This window comes from Eumetopias jubatus, unplaced genomic scaffold, assembly GCF_037043125.1.
Source record: "Eumetopias jubatus isolate StellerSeaLion01/CBP00866 unplaced genomic scaffold, mEumJub1_p1.0 scaffold_4, whole genome shotgun sequence".
Classification (NCBI taxonomy): domain Eukaryota; kingdom Metazoa; phylum Chordata; class Mammalia; order Carnivora; family Otariidae; genus Eumetopias; species Eumetopias jubatus.
The window spans coordinates 92,379,066-92,403,384 of NW_028274810.1; the positions used below are offsets into that span (position 1 = coordinate 92,379,066).

Here is a 24,319-nt window from a genome sequence, read left to right on the forward strand (position 1 = left end):
TGGTTACTGACAGTCTTTGGGTTTGCTCATCCACCCTTTTATTTGGGGGGGGTGTTGCCCACGGGACCCTCTTCCAGAGAGAACTGGGGTTTAAACTGTATTTTCTCTCTCCCCACCCCACGGCTGCCTGAGCGTCCAGCCGAGAGGAACCTTGGGAGCGTCTAGAGATCTAATCCAACTCCCTCGCCTCGCGCACTTATTTTACAGGTGGGGAAACCGAGGCCCAGATGGGGGGTAGGAGCTGGCCTACAATCGCACAGGTAGGTGGTAGCAAAGTTGGGATTGAACTCAGGCCTCCTGACTGCCAGTCCAGGGCTCTTTCTAGCAACCGGTATATTGGCTACAGCGGCAAAAGCTCCCCCTGCCGGGCCCGCATGGTCCCCTCCCTCTCCTCCCTTCCCGCCCCGACTACACGTAATTCGGGTTATAGCAGAGCATGTTGAACTCCAGGTTCTCGTCCCAGTGCCGCAGCAGCACGAAGAGCTGGCGGGCGGCCGCCTTGAGGGTGCCCCGTGTGCGGCCCTCGGGCACCTCCTGCCGCTCCAGCCACCAGTTGGCTTTGGCGGCCACCAGCTCCCACTCAACGAAGTAGGAGGCCGAGCTGTGCTCCAGCCACGCCAGCGCCACCACCGTGGCCCACAGCTTCCCCGTGTGTTCTGTCACGGCCCTGGGCTCCCAGCCTGGCTTGGCCTCCCCCAGAGGCTCCGGGGAGAAGCCATCACAGGAGGGGTGCTGCGCGGAGGGGCTGAGGCACAGCTGGGGGCTCGGGGTCTTAGACTCAGGCTGGCGGGCGGCGAGGGACACTCGGTGGCAGGTGAAGGGTGAGGTCCACTTGAGCTTCTCCATGGGGATGTGGATGGCCTCGCAGAAGGCTTGGTTGAGCAGGAAGGCTCCGGAGGCCAGCTGCAGAGACACCTGTGTGTGGAGGAGCCCCTCAGTGGGCCTCAAACTTTTTAGCCTGTGGAGTCCCAGGCCATGCAAAAGCCTGGGTCCACACAGCCTGCCCATTCAGCCCCCCTCCCTGCCCCCAGCCTGCCCCTCGTGCCCGGGAGATCTGCGGGATACCCCGGCCAACTGGGCATCTCTGAGCTTACCCCACAGGCCCTTCAGACTGAGCAGGCCCAACCCAACATCTTCCCCTCACACCTGCCTCTTGTCCTGCACAAGTGCGCCCCGCTCGGCCACTGGGGCCATCCACTGCCATCCGGCAGACTCTGGGCAGCTCACCTCCCGGTCCCTCCTCCACACTGATCAGTTTCTAAGTCCTGGCAGGTGTACTTTCTACTCAGCTCTGCAACCCACCAGCTGCCTCCACTTTCCTCCCCTGCCCCACCCCCCCCAACTCAACCTCTTTCCCAAATTTGGTAAGGCATAGACCATGGCGCTCTTTGGAGGCCATCAGCTCAGTGACTTCAAGTTTCTCTTAGAATCAGTGATTTTCAGATCACTGGCTCGCTCTCAACTCTCCCCCCGCCACCCACCCCCAATTCTCCGGCCCCCAAGCTCTCTCCTCTCTCCACTGCCGGCCATGACTCCTCACCCTTCAGGTCTCGGTCTGACCACTGCACTCCTCAGGCAGTCAGACTTCCTTCCTCCCTGACCTCAAGCCTGAAGTCACTGTCCTTCAGGTGTCCCTCTGGCTGTCACATGTCCCGCACCAAACCCAACCTCTGCTCTCTCATCGCTCAAGCATCAGGAGTGTCTGGTTCCTTGTCTGTGTCCCCACTAGATACTAAGTGCCATGAGCTCAGGGACTATGTCCATCCAGTTCAAGGTTGTCTCCCAGGGTCTAGCATGGTGCCTGGCTCCACAAATATTTAATCCAAGCACAGTGCTCTGCAGCCCAGGAGATTTGGAAATTCAATGTGACACTATGCGATGGGTGTGTAGGGCCTGGGGCTGTGTGGTGCAGCTCACACTGGGGCCCCTCTCCAGCACCCTCTAGTCCCCAAGCCACGCTGGGCCTCCTATGTGGTGGGGCCAGGCCCCCTTGCTCTTCAATGCAGAGACCCCCCCGCCCCCCTCCAGACCTGGGCTTCTCACCCTGCCACAGCATGCTGGGCTGTCTGCAGAGTCACTTGCTAAACATGGTGCGTGTCCCTGGGGTGTTAATTTTACTTACTTGTGAGCTATTTCGAGGCTTATTTTTATGTATTGGAAAATAAACACACATAGATGGTGGAATAGAATGCAAAATTCCTGTGAATTTTTTAAAGCAAAGAGAGCAGATTGCAAAGAACATTCGTGATGCTGGTGCTGGCTTCTAGCAACACTCTTAGGCCCCTGGCCCTTGCCCTGCTGGCTACTTGGGTGGGAAGGTCTCAGTCTTCTTCCCTTTGTGAAGGGGGAGGGGTGGGCAGGAGGCTCATAGGAAGGCCCCTTGGAGAGTGTTGGGGGTTGAGGTCTGGGGTCTGGGGCACTCACCAACGGGATATAGTCGAAACTCTGGCTCCCTGGGGTTGACTCTGGAGCCTTGGTCAGTGGCTTGCTCAGGAAGCCCTTGGCTGCTCGAGTCAGCAGCCTGGACTTGCTCAGATTCAGCCTGTGTGGGTGGAACCAGGCAAGAGTGGCCAGGGCTGCCCCCTGGCGTCCCTGGTCATCCCACCCCCCCCCCAGCGCCCGCTCAGCCGCCTCCGAAAGTTAGGGCCAGAAGGGAGGTGACAGATGGCTTTCTCCGACTTCCTCATTTGACAGCTGGGGAAACTGAGGCCCAGGGAGGGGGAGGGGGCTTGCGTTTCCCGAGTCACGCAGTGAGTTAGCAGCAGCCTAGATGAGGAACATGTTAGTGTTCTTTCTGTGACCCTCTTCCAATAGTGTATTCTTGTTCAGCCCAGTGGTCAGAGAATCTTAGGCTAGCCCTTCCAGGGGATTTGCACCTGCATGGAGACCATGGACATGTCGGGGGGCTTCCACAGTGTGAAACCGGAAGACAATGTATCTGGGGGTAGGAGGCCTTCTCGATACCCTTCAGATTGTTCATTTTTGTCTAAATGTCAGGCCGGGCCTGCTTTCTGCCTCCCAAGCCAGGGACAGCCCCGGGGAAGCAGGTGGTGGTACAGCCTACCTCTGGTGGAAATCCCACGTACCTGGATCCAAAGAGAGAGTCTGAGGTCTTGAAGGAAGAAAGGGTATGGGTGGCCAGACTGCGCAGGGGACCTGGAGAGCCACAGAATCTTGGTTGGGGCCTGACAGACGACCCTGTACAAGTGCTCCCTGCCAAGGGGGCAACAGAGACCTGGAGAGGAGAAGGGGCCCGCCTACACCACTAGGGGTCCGGGCTAACCGTTAGGCTGCAGGGCTGCTTTTGACCCAGGTAGTGCGGGGGAGGGTGAAATACGTATGTCCACATGTAAGAAATAGGCCTCCAAGTTTCCGTGGCTGGTGGCTGCTGGTGTCTTCTGGAAGGTTATCCATGGGGGGCAGTGATGGCTTCATATCAGCCCCCCTCATCCCTGAGTGGGGACATTGAATTTCCCACCCTGGCACATTGCTGGAGGCTTCTAAGCAGAGTTAGGTGGTAGAATGGTCCCTCAGCTGGGAACTGGGAGGTCAAATTCCAGGCCTGGTGTTGTCACTAACTTGCTGTGTGACCTTGGGCAAGTCACTTTACCTCTCTGAGTCTTAGTTTCCACGTCTTTAGATTAAGGATACTCCTATTAATCTCACACAGGGATGTTTTGAGGGATAAATGAACCACTGAGGACTTTGTTGGGCTAAGACACCCTCCTGGCCCAAGGATCAATCACTGCCACCATCTTAATTAAGAACAGAGTTGGCTGACTGCTTACTCACCCTCAGAAGCAACATACTTCTCGCGACCTGGGGACGTGATCTCACTGGAGGGCGCGGTGGGGCTTTCCTCCATATCTACAACAGATATGAAGCCAGTGAGGCCTGAGCTCCCCTGGCCCTCCCCTTCTCACCTCTCATCCCCTCAAGGAGAGTGAAGGTCCAAATTCACAGTACCTGGCGGTGGGCTGGGAGAGCAAGGTCAAGGTTTCCACCCCTGCTTGTGTGGACCTTTGTCTTCCAGAGAGAACACCATTGCTCCCCCATAAGACTCAGATACTCCTGGATTCAAATCCCAACTCCCCCACTGACTAGCTGTGTGACCCCGGGAAGGTTACTTCCTTTGTAAGTTTAGACTGCAAATTGGGCATCGGACTCTCCATCTCACAGTGTGGTTGTAGGGATTAAGGGAGGTAATACCCAGCTAGTGCTTAGTGCCTGGCCCAAGGGAAGTGCTCAATAAAGCCCCAAGCTATAGACCCAGCAGGGCAATGGGAGCAGGTCAGGGGCCTGAGGGTGGGGGAAGAGGTGGGCATCAGCTCACCAGGTCTGTGCCTTACTGAGGAGGGGCTCATGCCAACTCTCCACGAGGCACCAGAACATGGCATTGACTTGTCAGAGGGCTCTGAGCCTCAGTTTCCCCATCTGTAAAATGGGGGATAATAACTGTACATAGTCTGTTCAATATGCATCATCAGGGTGATTATTCTTATGATTGTTATCTCAAGGGCTGGACCAGGATGGGCAATATACCACAAGGGAAGAGTATAAAATATGGAAAAGGCTTCATGCACACATGTTTATCAAAGCCTCTGTCTCCCCCCTGAGACCATTAGTGGCTCTGTGAGGGCCCAGAAGCTCTGTTTATCACTGGGGGCTCGGGAGCAGCACCACAGCGAATTAGGGACTGGATGTGGAGCGACTGAGGCAGGTGGGAGGCTAGCAGCATGGTAGTTCATCTCATGGGCTCTGGAGCCAAGCACTGCCTGGGTTCAAGTCTTGGCTCTATCATGTATCTGCTGTGTGACACTGAGTAAGTCACTTAACTTCTCTGAGTCTTGCTTTCCTCACCAACTTTGTCAGACGCTTGGAGGAAATTAGATTAGAACAGTGCCCAGCACAAAGAAAACTCACAGTACATGTTAACTATTGTCATCCTTGGGGAGGGAAAGGGCTTGGGATAGAATAAGAGTTTAGAAGTTACAGACACTTGGGTGTGAATCAGACATCAGTGAAAAGAAGGGATTGGGGTGCCTGGGTGGCTCAGTCGGTTAAAGGTCCGACTCTTGATTTCGGCTCAGGTCATGATCTCAGGGTCGTGGGATCAGCCCCACAGCAGGCTCCAGCTCAGTGGGGAGTCTGCTTAGGATTCTCTCTCTCCATCTGCCCCCCACCCCCGGTCTCTCTCAAAATAAATAAATAAATCTTAAAAAAAAAAAAAAAAAGAAGGGATTTGTGATTTTGATGGACACCATGGGCCACCAAGAACTGGGCTATGGAGAAATGAAAAGGTAGCCAGAAATTTCCTCTAGATGGGAAGCCCAGCTTGGCTCAGGGGTTCCAGCAGCTTCCCCCACTCCCGGTTTGGGAGGCTCTGAGGGACCAAAGAGCTGGCAGAGCTTTATATTTTATTTATTTTGTTTTATTTTTTTAAAAGATTTTATTTATTTATTTGAGAGAGAGAATGAGAGAGAGAGAGAGAGCACATGAGAGGGGGGAGGGTCAGAGGGAGGAGCAGACTCCCTGCCGAGCAGGGAGCCCGATGCGGGACTCGATCCCAGGACTCCAGGATCATGACCTGAGCCGAAGGCAGTCGCCCAACCAACTGAGCCACCCAGGCGCCCTGGCAGAGCTTTTTAGTTTCTGTAGTTACGCATTCTTCTACCCCTCACACACTGTTCTCTTTTTTACTCTATCAATGTCTGTGAGAACTTTCGAGTCCCTCAGGTTAAAAATTATTATGATCTGGGTGTCTGGCCTAGGGGCCAGGTGGGACTTCTGATGTCCTTCCCATGCATAGAAGAAGGCAGGAGATCCTCACTGAACATGAGAGGGCACAAAGGAAGGGGTTAGGACTACTGCAGCAGCCAGGCTGTCTTTGGAGGGACCAAAAGACATGCAGACATTCAGGAGACAGAGGGTTAAAGCTATCCTGTGAATTAGTGCCAGGTCACAAAAGGGTCAAATCATGGATGCTTAAGCCATAGGCACAACGAAATCAGGCAAAGGCAGAAAGGAAGCTTTGGGAATCCTGAAAGAAGCAGATGGTAGGACCCAAACAGATGGAACTAGCTCTTGGCCCTCGCTTTTCCCCTTGTTTATTAGTTTTCCTGGCATTCGGTGCCTGGGAGGACTCAAGAGATTGGAGTCAGGGAACAGCCGCTGGGCTCTGCAGACTTTGAAAGGGGCGAGGCGGAGGGCTGGTGCAGGCACACAGACTCGCGGCAGTTCTCTCAGCGAAGCTGTGTTAACGGGGGCATCCTCGGGCCAAGCTGAGCCTCCGAGAGCCCGGGAGGCCTGGCCTCACACTGGTCCTGCAGGGGGCCCAGAGGACAGACTCAGAGCCTGGCTTCCAGGGGGCCTTGGGTACCAGGGTGCCTCTGGTGCCCAGGCTTCAGAACACGCCTGAGGCAGCTCTTACTTAGGTTCTGGAATTTGCCATCTCCTCCTGCTGAGTCTTCCCCAAGCAGGGTCTGAGACCGTCCGAAGCCAGCAGCGGCTCCGCTCCACTGTCGGGTCAGGACCTGAGAGTTGATCATCCGCCACGCAGCACCTTCATGGGGACAAGGAGAAGGGATCAGATGGATACGCTTGGGTCAGTCCTTTGTCTCTCCCCCAGGGCTGGCGGGAATGATTCTGCCTTCAGTCTGTCACTTGTCCAGAGACAGAAAGACATTGTACAAGGTAAGACCATGAGCTTTGGAGCCAGAATGACCTGGGTTTGAACCTCAGCCCCATCTCTTAGTAGCTGGATGGGGTGCTAGCCGCTTTGTGCCTCAGTTTCCTCATCTGGAAAATGGGGATAATAACCTTGCCAGGTCCATGCTATGGCCGAGACAATGCTCAGGAAGCAGCAGTATTTTCTAGTTAGTTAAAAGTCTGCTTTTCTCAGGAACACCCAATTTTCCTTCTCTCCTAGTTTGTGGTCTCAGAGACCAAGGCCCCCATTCCCCTCCCACAGGACAGGGCCTCACCAACGGGGGATGGATAAAGAGAGATGAAGCTATAGCACTGTCAAGTGTGTTTTGGGGAACCCCACTCTTGGAGAACAATGGTCTGTAAACTATTCCTTAAAAAAACGAGGAGTTCTAAGGGGAGGTAAGTTTGGAAGAAGCTGCAAAATACAGTCCCTTCTCTGAGCCTCCTGATGTATATTAACATACTAAAGGCTCTGACAAGTTCTGCAATCAAGAAAACACTGGGCCTTGAGCTTTATTTAATCCAGTGGTTCCTAAATGTATTTCCTAAACTGGGACTTCCTAGTTTGTGCTGAATGGCCATGCTCAGGACATGCGACGAGGGTTCTAGTTTCCTGAATCACACTTTGGGAAGTACTGATCCAGGTCTTGGGGGGCTGTGGGACTTGGGTTAAGACATGGGCCAGGTCCCTGAACCTTCCAGGCTGTGGGCTGTAGACACTAGGACGGTCTGCGATGGGTGAGGAGGGTGAGACATCCTGAATGTCATTCAGGATGACAAAGCCCAGTGAATGAGAATGTCCGGGGGAGTAACAGTCTGGGCCTCTGGCCAGAACCTGAAATGAGAGCAACCCAAAGAGGGAACAGGGTCGTCGATTATTTTGATACCACAGATAAGAAACAGCAGAGGGGAGGAGGGAGACAGGAACAAGGGGAGGCACATTTTGTTTTTAAACATTCTTTAGAAGGTCTGCTGAAAAAACAAAACAAAACAAAAAGGAACTGCAGAGGATGGGAAAATGTAATTCAGGGAAGAAAAAGTACATATAGTTAAGGTACCTATGAAAAGTATCTCACCAAAAAACCTAAAAAAAAATCCCCAAAGAGAGATTCTTCCCTTGCCTATGAGCCTGGCAGCGTTTAGAAAGATAAGCAGCACACAGTGTTGGTGAAAAGCAGACCCCCAAACAACCTTTGCAGTCAGGTCACTTTGGCAAAACACATCCCAGTTTTAAATGGGCAGACTTTTTGATCCGCAATCTTACTTTGGAGAGTTAATTAACCCCAAGGAGATAACCAGACAGGGGCACAAAGATGTTCTTTGCACCATAATTTATGATAATCAAAAGGGGGGATAAATTGAAGGTCTAGTACCTGGGGGGCTGGTGGAAAAGGTACTGATAAACCTTAAGTGGTAATGGAGAGGGGCAGGAGGAAGTAGACTCTGCAGCCAGGCCGCGAGACTCAAAGCCTGGCTCTGCCCCTCACTGCTGTGTGACCCTGAGCAAGTAACTTAACTCCCTCTGCCTCTACCTTCCCATCTGTAAAATGGGGATAATAATAGCATCTACTTTGCTGAGCCGTGTTGAGGATTAAGTCATTCGATGTAGATAAAGTGTTTTGGACCACTGTCTAATTGATGATGAAAGTAGAAAACACTGCAGCTATTAAAGTGGTGATAGACAGTCACCTTCCTGGAAAGATTTTTTTTCCACACCCACATTTGGTAGAACACAGCACATATTGGTATAATCCAATTCATGGAAAATTATCTTTTGATTTCTCTACATGTAGATATTCATAGAGAGAAGTCTGGAAGGATGGTCACACCAAGGAGGTAATTAGTAACTCATTTCTGGATGACTGTCAATTCCAGGCATTTTTATTTATTTTATGCCTTTCTATATTTTAGAATTTTCTACAGAGAGCACACACATTGTCCCAATTGGAAAAGTACAGTAAAGTCCTATTCATTTGGTGGGGAAAAGGGAGTGGGGTGGTTTCATTGCCTTCTGCAGAGCAGTGGGGCGGGGGCTCCTGTACCCACCACCCTATGGTGACTGAACCATTTGGCCAGGGGCCTTTTTGCTTCTAGGCCATTCCTTATACCCCTCTCAGCAGGTCTGTACTCCTTTGTGTCCCAGCTCCCCTCTGACAGCCAAGGGGGTCTGCTTGGCCCTCAGAAGTGCCCAACTGCCTTACCAGAGTTGGGGTACCCCACCACGGTGGGCAGGTACTGGCTCTTGCTCACGTCCACAGGCACAAAGACTGTATACTTGCTGATGACATTGCAGGCCTTGCTGGTGTGCACAGCATTCACCTGGTAACGGCGGCTGGACCCTGTGGAGGGAGAAGCTGGGGGTCAGTGTGTGGATCCGGACAGTCCTACCTGACACAACTTCTGGAAGCTAAAAGAAGGGCTAGACCAGTGGTCCCCGTCTTTGGTTCTATAAGCCCTTAAAATCAAGGGGTCTGCCCACTTGCCAGTTAAGGAGATTAACCCCCACCCCCAAGATTATTAACCTCCATCAACGTTCATAAAATAAGGACATTTTAATGTAAAAGAGCTAAGACATCTAGGACAAAAAGATAGTTACACCCCTTAAATAACTTGAGTGTTATTAAAAAAAATCCTCTAGGTGCGCCTGGTGGCTCAGTCAGTGGAGCGTGCCACCCTCGATCTTGGGTTGTGAGTTCGAGCCCGAGGTTGGGTGTAGAGTTCACTTAAAAATAAAATCTAAAAAAAAAAAAACAACCAAACAACAACAACCGAACACCCCTCTACATCACCTGTATTCTCTATTTTCATTTTGCAGCTATCTGATAAAAACTTTGCTGCAGGATTTCACAGGTACCCTGGCTGGGTGGGGACCCCTGGTCTGGCCCAGTGGGACAATCTTGCAGAGAAGATTGAAGACCAGAGAGGGAGAGCGCAAAACACAGGGTCACACAGCGAGTTAGTAACGGCCCTGGGATCAGAACTCAGGATGATCTGACCCCCAAACCCAAGTTCTTCACATGGAACAAGTGAGCAGTCTCCATGGCTCGCTGCCTCCGAGGGCTGTGTGAGGAGTCAAGGCGGTGAGGGATTGTACAAATATTTTGTAAACTGTAAGGTGAGGTGCTCAGAAAAAAAATGTGTTATACAAAAGTACAAATAATGTAAAATATAAGCAATATATTACTGTATAAACAAAGCATGAACCTATCACAAATAGTGTTCTCTATATACCAATCTGTTCTCCAAGCCTGCACCATCGTGATCCCAGGAATCACTGTCTTAGGAATGTTTGCCCCAATTCCTGAACTAAATTAGTTCCCTACCATCCCCGTTATAGGATTTCTTGGATCGCTGTATTTCTTAATAGTACTCAGGACAAATGCACTCAATCGTGTGTTTAATTATTTGATTCATGTCGGCTTCCCAGCTAGTCTGCGCTCTAAGGATGGGAATTGTGGTGGTCACTGCACTGTTGAGCCTGGCCCCGGGATGCTCCAAAAGCAATAAATGGCGTTGATGAGTGGGTGAGTGGACCAACTAAGTCTAGTGGGTTCTGTAAGAAGGTGTGGTTCCAAGGGAGCATGTCAGGGGATAGGGCTGGCCCCATTGTTCTGTCTCTGGAGCCCTACAGGGGGCGCTGCAAGGAGAAGCCCTGGGAGGTGAGAAGGAATGGGAGACTGCAGCCGAGGGAAAAAGGGAGAGGACAGATCACCGGATCACGGGACGGGGTGGGAGGGGTGGAAGAGCCCAGGGCTGGCGGGGAGGCATCTGGGGGCTGGGGGACGGGGGGTGATCAAGGGGGGCAGAGGGGAGACACCTGGAGGCAGCTGTGGGGGACAAGAGGTGGAGCACTAGACAGTGGCAGGGCTGTGGGAAGAAGGAGGTTGCTGAAGCCTGGGGAGGAGAGGGGATCACCGGTGGGTGGGCCGGGAGGGGTTGGGGCCTTCCGCGGGGCCGTGAGGAGGGGGCGGGGCCCGGGTGTGGGGAGGAGGAGAGAGGATCCTGGTGGGGGGGGGCGTGGGATAGAGCATGGGGCGGGGCTTGAGGAGGGGGCGGGGCCCGGAAATGGGGAGGGGGTAGGATGGGGCATGGGGCGGGGCTGTGAGGAGGGGCTCCCGGAGGCGGTCCGGAGCGAGCAGGCGCGGAGCTCACCTGGTTCGATCTCGCCCTCGCGCTCCGCCAGCTGCTCGAAGTCGCGGATGATGGCGCGGGCCGCCAGGTGGTGGAAGGTCTCGCTCCACAGGTCGGCGTCGTGTGCCCCTCCCCGCTCCGGCCCGGGGGGCCCCAGCTCAAAGGTCACCTCCCACTGCAAACGTTGGCTGTCGCGCAAGCCCTTGACCACGGCCTTGCCCAGCACCGGGCCTGGAGTGGAGGGCCTGCCGGGATTGATCTGCTCCTCGGACTCTGCCGGGGGCTCCCAGTCCGAGGACGTCTCAGTCTCGAAGGGGGAAGGGTGATGGGACGGCTCTGCGGGCAGAGGGACAACCAGGCGATGCTCTGAGCTGGGGCACAGAGGTCAACCCTCAGGGACGTCATTCCTCCCCAGGGCGCAGACATCGCGAAGCAAGTACAGTCTTCTTCCCCCCACCCTCCACCTCAAGGAACACACGAATCCTTCCCTAGGACAGCTGGATGGTATGGACCTGTCCCCAAAATGGGGCAGACCCACCTCCAGGAATCCAGTCCACGAGGTAGCCAGATAGGGTGGGGTGGGGACACTTGGGCAGCGAAGAGTGCAGCCACAGGGACATCTGGGAGCCTCAGTCAACCCAAGGGCCAGGTTGATCGGGGGGAAAGTGGGATTGGTGAGGTTCTCTGGCACGGATGGGCAACAGCCTATCCTTCCCTCCAAGGGCACAGACAAAGGTGTTTGCCCTCAATCCTATCATCTGAAGCTGGGCTACAGCCAAGAATTCCTCCCTGTCCCCCGGTCGGGTCCTAGACCCTGTGGGCACTTACCTGGGTCCCCAGGGCTCCGGCTGTCTGAGGCAGCCTTCAGGCTAGACCCAAGATCCGGCTCTTTCATGGGGCTCCAGGTCTGGGTCTCCTGGCTGGAAGGCAGGCTGGGTTGGCAGCCTTGGGGCAGCAGAGAGGGCCTGCGGGCTCCTGGGCCGCGGAGTCTGGGGCCCTGGCTCAGGTCCAGACCACTGTTCAGCAAGGGCTAGGAGTACAAGCGAGAGGGGAGGAGGCTGAGCTCCTTAGTGGCTGCCCTTCCCTCCACCCCTAGCCACAGCTCTTTCCCTGGGTAGCCCAGGTCCTTCTGCAGTACCCAAGGACACATAACCTACTCTCCACTACCCATGAGAACCATCAACACAAAGAATCCCAAAGCATGGATGAAGTCCAAACCATGGAAAACCATGGAAAATCACATACCATGGATAATATTCTAAACCCACTCTTTTTTTGCCATAAAGTTTAAAAAACTTTGTGTGTGTGTTGGGAGGAGGCTAAAATTATCAGCCTTTTCCTTATGTCTTCTCATATGTCATGCTTAAAAGGTCTTTCCCACTCAAAAAAAAATTCTAGAATTTTTATGATTTATTTTTGTTTGCTTAAATCTTTGACTCACATGGAATTTATTTTGGTGTAAAGAAACAGGAACCAGCCTTTCCTTGATTTTCTGAGTAGTACAGACCTCAACACCATTTATTAAATATGGTTCATTCATTGAGTTTCTAAGGTTTATCAATTCCCTACCTCTATCCTATCAAAGCTCTCATGTACATTGGTTTTATTTCCGAACTTCCTCTTCTGTGTTGTGGATTTAATCTGTCTATTCTTGTGCTGGTACAAAAACACCAAAAGGCAAGGGATAAACTGGGAAATATATCTGCAACATGCATGACAAAGATCATTTTCAAGAAAAAGCTCTTATAAATCACTGGGGCAGGGGGAGCAGAGGTAGACTATGGGTTCAGGACATCTATAGGCAATTCACAGAAAAAGTATCCAATAAACCCATGAAAAAAATGCTCCGCCTCATGAGCATTGCTCTAAAATAAGTTATATGATTTTTTCCACCTTCCAGATTGGCAAATATTTAAACATTTGATGACACCCATTGTGGCCAACGGGGAGACAGGGTTTCTCTCGTGGACCCTTGATGGGAGTATGAACTTGAGGCACACCCGTGGGAGGACACTTTAGCAGTGGGCTGTCTGTCAACATTAAATGTGTACAAGCTCCTTTGACCCTAACGATTCCAGTTTTAGAAGTTCTGTGGAAATGCACAGGATGCGAATATCTTTGTGCACGTACTATAGATTTGTTGCAGCGTTGTTTGTAAAAGTGAATATCTGGACATTCTCAAAATGTACATCAATAGGGGTTGACAAGTAAGTTATGGAAGATCCATGCAGTGGAAGGCCACACAACAAACCCTGAAATGAAAGAGTCAGATTTCTTCATACCAGTGTGGGAAGATGTCCAAGATCAAACATATTTTAGAAAAGTAAGTTGCAACCATTCTGTATTTTGATTGTGGAGATACTTACATGACTATGCGTTCGTCAAAACTCACAGAACTGTTCACCAAAAAGAGGAATTTTACTGAATACCAAAAAAAAAAAATAATGAATTAAAAGGACATTAAAAGTGTAAATTGGAGATTTACTTTTGGATTTTGGAGCTATCCAATAATAATTGGATATAATTGGAGATTTACAATGTGATTATTCAAAACATATATGTGTGTTGCATGTGTGTGTATGTGTGTGTAGTGTTTCTGGAAAGAAACACTGAAAATCATTGGGTTCGGGCACAGGGAAGGGGTAATTTTATTTTTACTTTATACCTGCCTGAACTGTTTGAGAGTTTTTATTGCAAACTTTGAGTATGTATTACTTCTGTAATTAAAGAATATTAAGTGAATGAAAAATGAATTTTGTGCCTCTGGGAGCACATACGCTTGGTAGGGGGAGAAGATGGGGGGGTGCAAAAGCACTTGCAAGATGAAACAGAAAAAGTGGACTCTCAGGTTTTTAGGTCGACAGTTAACTATAGAGGCTTTCTCATCTCTATCAAGTATTTATTGGGAAGAGGATTGTGCCTCTCCTTTAGATAAGGGCTCCTTAGGGCAGGGGCTGGGGTCCTCCTTCCTGTCTCCTCTGGGCCTGAGGTCCTGGAGATGGCACAAGGGTGTGGGAGAAGAAAGGGACTGGTTACTGGTAGGACGGCCTCGGTAGGAGCTGGTATCCAGCCAGGGCTGCTGGGTCCCAAGAGGTCCTTAATCCCCATCTCCCATCAGAGGCTGGGCTTCCCCTCACCCCTGCCCCACCATCACCTCCACACTGAGAAACAGATGCTGCTACAGTTTCCATGGCAACGGGTTAGTCTAGGATTCAGCCCTTCACCCAGCCAGAGGCTGCAGGAAGGGTGTATGTGTGTGTGTGTGCATGCATGTGTGTGCGTTTGTACAAGTGTGTTGGGGAGAATCAGATTGGAGAAGAAGCCAAGCAGGTGACCAGGGAGACATGAGCAAAGATGGGCCAGAAGCAAGCAGGAGAGAACAGATGCTAAGCTGCCCAGAGCTCTCACCAAGGAGAGTTGCATTTAAAGGACACCTGCTGTATACCAGGGGTGCACCAGGCAGTTCATCTCCTATCAGCCATTGCCTGCAAGTCTTCCACGTAGAGTTGTCTCCCAGTCAATATCTGCTGATGGCAGCTCAATCAGCTGTACAAACTACTCTCCCCATTTCATAGATGGGGAAGTTGGGGCTCAGAGAGGGTAAGCAACATGTTTGAGGAGCAGAGTCCACCTGACTCCAAGATCAGTGTCTTCCAACCGCATCAAATGATCCCTGACGAAGCACAGAGAAGGGCCTGCAGGGTCAAGGAGGCAATGTCTCTGCCCTTGGGGAGTGTAGGAGCTTATGGAGAGGCAGGGAGGGCTGGTGGTGGTGGGTGGGAGGGGGGAGACTGAAAGGCTCCTTTTATGGAACTTTGACTCACAATGACAAAGCTACACGAAGCCCATTCTTAAGAAAGTGGATAAGGTATGCAGATAATAACAAACACCAATTTGGTTTGGGACAGTATTTCTTCATCTGGTGATGCTACCCTCTTCCTCAGGGGAATTTGGCAATGAGTGCAGACAGTTTTGGTCATCATGGTTGAAGGTGGTATTCAGTTGATAGAGGCCAGGCATGCTGCCAAACATTCTACAACACACAGACAGCCCCTTCAACAAAAAGAATTATCGTGTCCATAGCGCTGAGGCTGAGAAACTTTGGTCCAGCTGAACAGTGGGTGACTGGTCCCGTTGTGGCTCTAATTCTGAGATGATCTCTGCCCTGAGTGAATGTACCACCCTTGGGATTTGCAGAAGGTGCGGTGTGAGGGAGGAGGGAAGTGAGGGCTTTGCAGGCAGAGGGTCCTGGGCTGCAACCCCCTGACTGGCTATCTGACCATGGATAAGTCACTTGACCTTTCTGACCCTCAATTTCCACATCTATACAGAGTGGGGGTGGTCAGCTCCCCCACTCCTTCCTCTCAGGAGTGCTATAAAACCAAACGAGCGTAAATGGGGCTGCTCCTTACCAGCTGGGAAGTGTTGCGTACAGAGAATGGGTGATGTCACTGAGTACTGGGTACCATTATTAGAAAGGGGCTCAGGCAGATGGAGATCCCCCAACATGAGGAAGAAGACACTCATTTTGCTGTATAAGTAGTGGACAGGCTCCATCCTTGTGGCTGAAGCAGGAGACAGCTCGCTCCCCGTCTATGGTCCCCCCCAACTCCAACCTGCCCTGCAGGTACCTGCAAATCAATCTGCCACCACGGGGCGTCTGTGCTGGTCTGGTTGGTGAGGTCCTGAAGCTTGGCTTTCCGAAGTGGGTATCTCCTGGCAGGCACTGTGGGGTCGCTGGCTGTAGGGGCCCTTGGGGAGGGCTTGTGGTTGGTGATCTGGTTGGTGCTATATGCCCGCCGTCGCTGGGAAAAGTCTAGACCTGGGTGGGGTGGTGACAAGGGGTGCCGTCAGGGTGGAGGTCAGTGGGGAAAGAGAGAGAGGGGCTTGCATGCTCCTTTCCTGCTTGGAAACTTCTTGAGTTATCCATGGCTTGCCTGCTGAAATATCTGTAGATGTCTCGCCTCCCTTGGCGTTCAAAGCCTTATGTAAACTGGTCCTAATGCATCTATCCAGCTATTGTCCTTTCTGCTCCTTTTTCAATGTACCGTGTGCTCCAAACGTACCAGATGAGCAATCACTTGTGTGTCTTCTAGTTTTCTAGGTGTCACATTTCTACGTCTTTGCTCAGCCAGTTTCTGCTGCCTGGAATCTCCTCTCCCTTCCCACTTCTAAGAATCTGTGCCTTCATTATGTCTCTGTTGATATCGTCTACCAATGTGTCTTTCCTTGGGACCCCCCCCCAGCTTATTAAACTTTGCTGTGGTCCCTGTCACTCTGCTTCTATCAAAGTTAAAGCCAATTGTATCTCTTCCACTAGGCAGAGAGTTTCTGAAGGACAAGAGTCCATGTTTGCATCATCTTTGCTTCCCACGCTGTGTTCAGGACTTAGCCATGGTGGGTGATCAATAAATGCCCTATGAATGGAAATTAGCACCATAAAGAGGCTTTGGATGCAAACAGCTCTGGACCTGTCTGTACCCTCCCTCTTGCAGGTTTCATGAGGTTAGCCAAGTTGCCTAAGGGCTCCAAGCCTCAGTTTCATCATCTATAAAATCGGTGGAACAGGACCCATCCCTACAGCTGCTAAATCTTCAGTGAGATTCTTTGTATAAAGTGCGCAGCACATAGTAAGTTCTCCGTAAAATGTAGCCATCGTGGCCTCCCTGAAGAGAGAGCAAAGCACAAGGAACAGCGGACTAACCAGGATTAGTGGTGGAGTCTCCAATGTATGGCTGGGCATCTTTGGGCTGCCTCAGGTTGAAGTGTGACCCCATGCTCTTGGCACAGTTTCTGTTGTCTGGGCTGGGCCCCTCATCCTGGGAGTGGTAGAAGACCGAGCTGCTGGACCCCTGAGAGTGCAGCATGCTGCATCGTCTCCTCTTGTCCTGGAGGGAGGGAGAGAAAAGAGGGCTGGGAGTGGGGCTAGATGTCAGAAAGAACACCTGTGGGGCAGGCTGGGTGTGATGGAAGGTGGTGGGAGTTCCATCTTTGAGGATCTAGAGTAACAGGAAGCTTTTTGCTTGCTTGAGTAATTTAGGCAGACTTCTGTTCAAGAGATGGTGAATGGAACCAACTCTTCATAACATTTATATCGTTTATATATATATATTTAAAGATTTTATTTATTTATTTGACAGAGAGAGACACAGCAAGAGAGGGAACACAAGCAGGGGGAGTGGGAGAGGGAGAAGCAGGCTTCCCGCGGAGCAGGGAGCCGAATTCGGGGCTTGATCCCAGGACCACGGGATCATGATCTGAGCTGAAGGCAGATGCTTAACGACTGAGCCACCCAGGCACCCCCTATATTGTTTATATTTTTAATTATCTTCTTTATTTAAAAATTTTTTTAAAGGTAATTCTCAATGCCACTGCTGTCTCCAAGTAGGTAACCAAAATTAACAAAATGAACCATCTGCTCTGCTCCTTCCATTCCATTCTCCATGATATAAACATATATATATATATATATATATATATATATATATATAAAACAAGGGCTTTGGGGGTAATTTTTATTTTACAAGAACTGGACTAGATTACTTACATTTACTTACATTTACATGTATCTTGAATTTTGCATTTAAAACATTTTGGAAATCCTGCATATCAACTATTCTTTTTAACTTTTGACTGCACAATATTCTACCACTCCTTATTTTTAAGCATTTGCTTTGTGGCCATTTATTTTGCACCACAAAAAAATTGCTACAGTGAATCCTTGGACATAAATCCATTACACCACTTTTATTTCTAGGTGTTAGATTCTTAGGAGGCATTTCTGGGCTGAGAAGTTACGTATTTCTAATTTCATTATTTATTTCTAGATTGCTTTCCAGGAGGGCAAGTCATATTTATACCATAATAGGCAAGGGTACCTTTCCCCAAGAGCCCTGCTAGTACCAGGAGAAAACTTTGCCAGTCTCATGGGTAAGGAAAGGAGAAGGCATTTATTTGAGGATCCATTCCAGTTGTAGTGTCCGTTGATGATCTGCTGCCTCTGAGACTGTTCAAAGACTGACCAACATTCTGTTTAGCATCTTTTCCCTACATTTGAATACCCCACTCTCCATAACACAGTAACCATTACCCTGACATGATTCTTAGGAGATGGTATAACATTCTAAAAGCTGAAAATATCACACACAATTCTCACTTCTCCTGCAAGATTGAAAACACCTTTAACACAGAGTGCACGCTGGGGAGGGGTCACGCAGTTGAGATGGCCATATGCCATCCAGTTTGCCATATTCCTCACCACCCCTCTTGCCTCTCTGTGGACTCCATGATAATTGCTATCCTTCATGGTGTTTTCCCCTTTTATTTTTAGAAGTCCATTTCATTCATTTTATACCTGCCCAGTCCCTCTAGGCAATAAGTTGGTGACTCCTGCTTAAAAATAAAACAAGATGGCAAATCCTTCAAGCCGGCATAGAGAGACTCACTAAAGAGGAGAGATGGAGAAATTTCAGGCAATTCCCCACATTTTAGCATGAATTCCATCTTCCTTTGAGAAGTTCCTCACTTTTATCTCACTTCTGTCACCACATACAAGAGAATGATCCATGTAAGTAAAACACAAACTTACCTAAGGAGACATGACTTGAATAGAGCTTTTGGGGAGAGAAACCTGAGTGCAGTTGTTCTGAACTGAGTTGTTTGTCAAAATCACTTTGGGGAGATTATGTCAAATGCAGGTTCCTGGGCCTTACCCTCAAAGACTTTTATTCAGTAGACCTGGGTTGGAGCTTGGGTTCTGCATTTTATTTATTATTATTTTACTTTTTAAATTAAATTAAAATTTGTTTAAATTCAATTAATTAACATATAGCATATTATTAGTTTCAGGGGTAGAGTTCAGTGACTCTGCATTTTATTTTATTTAAAGATTTTTATTTATTTATTTGAGAGAGAGAGAATGATAGAGAGCATGAGAGTGGGGAGGGTCAGAGGGAGAAGCAGACTTCCTGCTGAGCAGGCAGCCCGATTGCAGGGACTTGATCCTGGGACTCCAGGATCATGACTTGAGCCAAAGGCAGTTGCTTAACCAACTGAGCCACCTAGGCGCCCCTATTTTATTTTTTAAAAAGATTTATTTATTTATCTGAGAGAGAGATAGTTGGAGGAGGGGCAGAGGGCGTAGAGAATCCTGAGGCAGACTCCCTGCTGAGCGCAGAGCTCCACACAGGACTCAATCCCAGGACCCTTAGATCAAGACTCTGACCCAAAATCAAGAGTTGGCCACTTACCCAACTGAGCCACCCAGGCGCCCCTTGGGCTCTGCATTTTAGACACATTCCCCCAATTTTTCTGCTGCACGGGATCTTAAGAACCACATGTTGCGATGATAGCATTTACCCGAGAAGTGTCACCATGACCACATGCCCATGGCCTGGCAACCAGACCCCAAAACTGTAGACCTAGATCCAATTAGTTCCTAGTGGCCACCAGTGGCCTTTCCAGCTAAGGATGGTTTTGTGGGTAATGTTCTAGAGCCCCACTGTTCTGGAATGTCTAAGATACTTACAGATCTGGGATGGGAGATGTATAAGGAGGCATCACACACAATGCCATATCCCACCAGCCGCTCTCCGGGGAAGAGGGAGCTGGTGCTCACAGGCGAGATTAGGACCTCAGTGGTCTCGGGGAAGACCCACTCCACAGTTACATCACTCAGGACTGGGGCCATGGCCTTCTTCAGGGATTTGATCATCTGTTAGGCAGGGTCAGAACACAGGTTGGGGGCACATGTGAGAAAGGGCATACAGAGATGAGGAGCACAAAGACCATGTGGGTATGAGCATGACAGGGTGTAAGCAGAGAAGAAGACACAATAGGCCTTGGGGTGGCTTGTTCAGTGAACGTGCCTCTGAGCTTCTTAGACTACTAGAATGTCAGAGTTGGAGCAGATCTTGCTTCTCTAAGCTTAGCATTTTATAATGAGGAGATTTAAGACCCCAAGAAAGTTTGTGTCAAAGCATGGACTGGATAGTGATCTTGAGCAAATTAATTTGCCTCGCTGGGCCTCTGTTTCCTTTTCCGGTAAAGTGAGTTAGTAATTTTCAACTCTCAGTGTAGTTGGGAGGATTAGCTGAGATACTGGATTTGAAGTCGCTGCCTCATGATAGGTGTTCAATAAATGACAGCTGTGGTTTTGCATCACTTAGGCTGATTTCTTCAAACATACTGCAAAGCTGGAGAAAAATGATTTGGGGATTGTGCAAACCATAAGGGTGCACTCCCAGATCCCCCTTGGAGGAAGACTGTGTCCTTTTGCTGCAACGAATGCCGAATGCCATTAGGTGATAGGCTCCAGATGCAGCCCCAGCTTTCCAGCCAAGACCACACCTCTCTCTGGAAGCCCCCAGGCAATGACTGAGCACGGCAGGGATACCAGTGTTGGCATTTCAGCCCAATTTGACTACCTAATGGGTGATCTTTGCTCCAGAGCTTCCTGTTGGGTTGGCTGAGACCTTGCTAGACTCGCAGTCTGAAGTTCTCCCTGCTCAGTCTTTTCACGGGTATGCACGTGCATTACGGGCTGAAGAGTTCTCCTTCCTGTTTCTTCCTCTTTTTTCTTTCACAGACATTATCCCCCAGTGAACTTCTTGTAGTTATGAGCTTCTTAAAACCTGCTCTGTCTCTGCTTCCTGGAGGATCTGGACTGACCCAAGGATTTTTTAAGAGTTCTGTTATTAGTGCCAACTGTGCAGAAAATGGAGAGATGACTATAATCTCCTTGATTTCTGGGTCCTTTAGATGCTTCTGAGCCACCATTTGTCATCATTGGGAATGTGGCTAGAAATGACCCCCAACACAACTCCAGATCCAGAGAAGCAGTGACTCTTTCAGAAGCCCCAGTCCTGCCCAGCCAGTGGATGGAGCATGTGATCCAGTGGCTGGAGACCAGTGGATCTATGTCCTGTACTAACTCCAGGAGTTGCCTTCTCTGTGGCCTCCACCTCTCTGATTCTCACTAGGGTGTATAGTGGCCTAGTGGGGAGCTTAGACTTGGATGAAATGAAATCCCAGCCCCACCACTGAGTTGCTGTATGACCGGTCTGGGCCCTCTGAGGTACCAGCACCAAAGAGACTGAGCCCCTTTCTCCTACCTTGGGTTGGAGCCGTTCTCCCTCCACCAGGAACTCAGCACTGCCCTTGGACACAGTTGCCAGCCCTCTCACCAGTCTGTGGCAGACATTGGGTCCAATTCCAAAGCTATAGCACCTGGGGGAAGGGGAGGGGAGAGGGTGCTATTTCCCACCCTCTGTGTCTTCTCTGTCCCTTTGGTGGAGAAAGGGACAGAGCATGACCCAGCAGAGCTATCTTAGAGCTGATCCTAGCATCAGGCAGAGGGTGAAGGAGAAGGCAGAAGGCCATCATGGGGCACTCACATTCACAATAGCCCATTAACTCCCACCCCAGGACAGAGTCAAAGCAGCAAGAAGGACTTCCTCCACCTAGGCTGCCCTTTGGGAGCTATATGCAGAGGTGTGGTGTTATCTCATCCCACCTGAACTCTTGAGGGGAAAAAGGCAAACTTCGAAGTTAGCTACACCACCCTAGAAGACAAGCACCATAGAAACTGGAGTTCTCTCCTTTCCTTCTGGCATTTTCCATGATGCCCCACTTCCGGCACCCCCAGCCCAGGGCAGCCCAGGATAACCAAGGCCTTAGACCTTCAGCCTGTGCCCACCTGGTGGAGAAGGCATGGTTTCGCAGCAGTTCTAGCACCTTGCCGGTGTTGTTGACGGCACCATCTGTGATCAGGAAGAGAAGCCGTGGGTGGCCTCGGTGCACTGGCTGCCGGATGATCCACTTGAGCGGGGAAAGGATATTGGTGCCACCCATGTCAGCACGCATTCTCTGGATGTTATCACAGGCCATGGCCACGCTCTCCTGCAGGGAAGGGTCATGGATGGGGAAGATAGCCCCAGCATCACCATATGGCGCCAAGACTGTAAGCCCCCTGGAGGATGCATCCTTTGTTTCCCTAGATCTTAGCTCCATGGAGCCAGGGATGCCTTAGATCCATGCACAGGAAGAACGGATGGCCACTCATTTGGTGTGATTCTGCCCAATAGCACCCCCTATGAATGCCCTAAATGCTGTTCATGGTGTACTAACTTACCACTGTCCTTTCTTTGTTCCTCATTAAAAATATAAACACCCCTGGAAAAGGCAGCACATCAAGCTCCAATTGCTCAGTACAAATGAGTGTCCTTTTCTAATTAGCGAGGCAGGAGGTGTAGTGGTAAGACCATAATACTAGAAATCTTAAGACTCAAGTTCTGGCCTGCCTGTGTGCTAATCCCTACAATACTTTGAAGAAACCATGTGCCCAGTGTGGGCTTCAGATTCCCTTCCTCCTGGATCAACACTATGGAACCCAACTGGCCAAGGACTCCTGGCACCGGATGGATATCAGATGTTCTCCTGATTCACGAAGATGCTCTTTCAGCACCTGTGCTTGGGGTAATGGCATCTATCAAAAGTCTTGAAATGGATATGTACCTTCTGAGCCAACAAGACTAAGGATTTATCCCAAGGGAATCATTAAGGTTGGGTGTGGAGTCTTTGCTACAAAGATGACTGAATAGAAAAATATGGAAGCAACTGACATGCTCAACCGTAGGGATTTAGTTCAATAGGTCCTGATTGATCCGTGTAACGAAATACTAGGCAGCCATTAAAATCATCTTGCAGATTAATACTACTGACATGGAACTATGCTTACGATAGGCTGTTGTGTTAGAAAGTAGGTTACAGAATGGTATGGCCCGTCTAATCCTATCGTTATTAAAAATGTATCTTACTAATATGTGGAATTTGAGAAAGAAGACAGAAGATCATAGGGGAAGGGAGGGAAAAATGAAACAAGACAAAACCAGAGATGGAGACAAACCATAAGAGACTCTTAATCTCAGGAAACAAACTGAGGGTTGCTGGAGTGGAGTGGGGTGGGAGGGAGGGATGGGGTGGCTGGGTGATGGACATTGGGGAGGGTATGTGCTATGGCGAGCGCTGTGAATTGTGCAAGACTGAGGAATCACAGACCTGTGATACCTGTGTACCCCTGAAACAAAAAATACATTATATGTTAATAAAAAATAAATTAAAAAATATGTGTAAACACATAGAACAAGGTCTGGAGGGATTTATACTGAGCTTGAGCTTGTAATGGTAGTCTTTTTTTTTTTCTGATGTGATCATGGGAGACTTTTTAATTTTTCTTTTTGATCATCTGGATTTAAAAATTGTGGGACAATCAATATACATAATTTTTTGTATTTTAAAAACCTATAAAGTTATTTTTCATTGAAACACGTTCTTCCTTTCTCCCTCCCCTCCCTTACGTTCTTTCTTCCTGTTCCTGGACCTGGACAGGATATGCTCCAGGTTTGAATGTGCTGCTGGGTCCCCAGTCTTCTTGTTCTAAATTGTAGTTTGAGCCTTGTGAGTTCTATTCTTAGCCCATCTCCCCACTTACTCATTCTGTAACCCCTTACAATTCACTCCTTCAGTTCAACCTTACATGAGTCTATCGTTCTCTTGAAACAGAAGCAGGATATAGCCTCTCTCTACCCCTTCCTTGAACCCCCTCTCCGTGCACACCCATACTTTGCCCAAAATGGTCCTTATTTTTAAAGAGGTTCTTATTATTCAGAAGATGAGATGTCAGCAAATGGCCTACCCAGAGACACCCTATCTAGTTCTCTGCTGTGGGCCTCATTGAGTTTCCACAGGGCGAGTGTGGGGGGCAGCTTCTGAGGCAGGCCTCAGGGTTACCCACACTTTCTTTTTCTTCTTTTCCTCACCACCCACCCATTCCGGACCCAGCCCTGCCCCCTCCTTACCTCACTGTAGGTCTGACTGGAAGGGAAGAGGGTCTTAAATGTGGATCCAAACCCAATGACATTGAAGAGGCAGGCTGGCATGAGGCTCTTAAGAGCCACCAGCATGGCATCCTGGCAGGCGAGAGAGGGATTTTCAGAGTTCTGGAAGGAGTTACTAGCTGCCACCACCCATCAGTATTCTTATCCCAGCACAGAAGCAGCCTCCAGACGGGCTTTCACCCCACTGCCCGCACCCAACAGTAACTTCTCCCTTAGATCAAGAAATTTGCTGACAGCAACCAGAGGCGGGACCAAAGCCATCATCATAAAACTTCTCATCCATGCAGCAAGTCCAACTTTTCAAAGCCCTTCTATTATGCTTGCCAGTTCCATTTCACCTCCTGCTGACCCTGAGAGGTTAGAGAGAGCAGGGAGCATCCACTCCCTTCTGCAAAAATGAAATCAACATCCAAGGAAGGCACGTGGCTGAGCCGGGGTCACACTGTGGATGGAACAGGCTTTCATCCAGGCCCTTCTGCATCCTACGCGCCCTATCTAGGGTTGACTCTCTAGTTAACAAGTCTCTTAGGGGCAGTCTCTTCAGCTCATATTTGTAAAATGCCCAGGAGATACTTTACGTGCAT

General features: G+C 49.9%; 1 protein-coding gene across 4 annotated transcripts in view; it reads right to left on the reverse strand.

Moving 5' to 3' along the window:
• Positions 1-408: 408 nt before the first annotated feature.
• VWA5B1 (von Willebrand factor A domain containing 5B1) overlaps positions 409-24,319 on the reverse strand; it is a 39,928-nt gene continuing 16,017 nt past the window's right edge. The window contains exons 8-22 of one of the 4 annotated variants that reach the window (XM_088023041.1): positions 23,697-23,807; positions 21,536-21,738; positions 20,952-21,066; positions 19,367-19,552; positions 16,544-16,727; positions 15,471-15,661; positions 12,409-12,495; positions 11,668-11,869; positions 10,861-11,175; positions 8,910-9,047; positions 6,431-6,562; positions 3,793-3,867; positions 3,087-3,156; positions 2,425-2,542; positions 409-915 (exon numbers count right to left, since the gene is read on the reverse strand). In XM_088023041.1, coding sequence (XP_087879167.1) covers positions 409-915; positions 2,425-2,542; positions 3,087-3,156; positions 3,793-3,867; positions 6,431-6,562; positions 8,910-9,047; positions 10,861-11,175; positions 11,668-11,869; positions 12,409-12,495; positions 15,471-15,661; positions 16,544-16,727; positions 19,367-19,552; positions 20,952-21,066; positions 21,536-21,738; positions 23,697-23,807 — 2,634 coding nt within the window. The remainder of the gene's footprint in view (positions 916-2,424; positions 2,543-3,086; positions 3,157-3,792; positions 3,868-6,430; positions 6,563-8,909; positions 9,048-10,860; positions 11,176-11,667; positions 11,870-12,408; positions 12,496-15,470; positions 15,662-16,543; positions 16,728-19,366; positions 19,553-20,951; positions 21,067-21,535; positions 21,739-23,696; positions 23,808-24,319) is intronic. The other 3 variants (XM_088023042.1, XM_028090768.2, XM_088023043.1) reach the window with 3 other exon arrangements.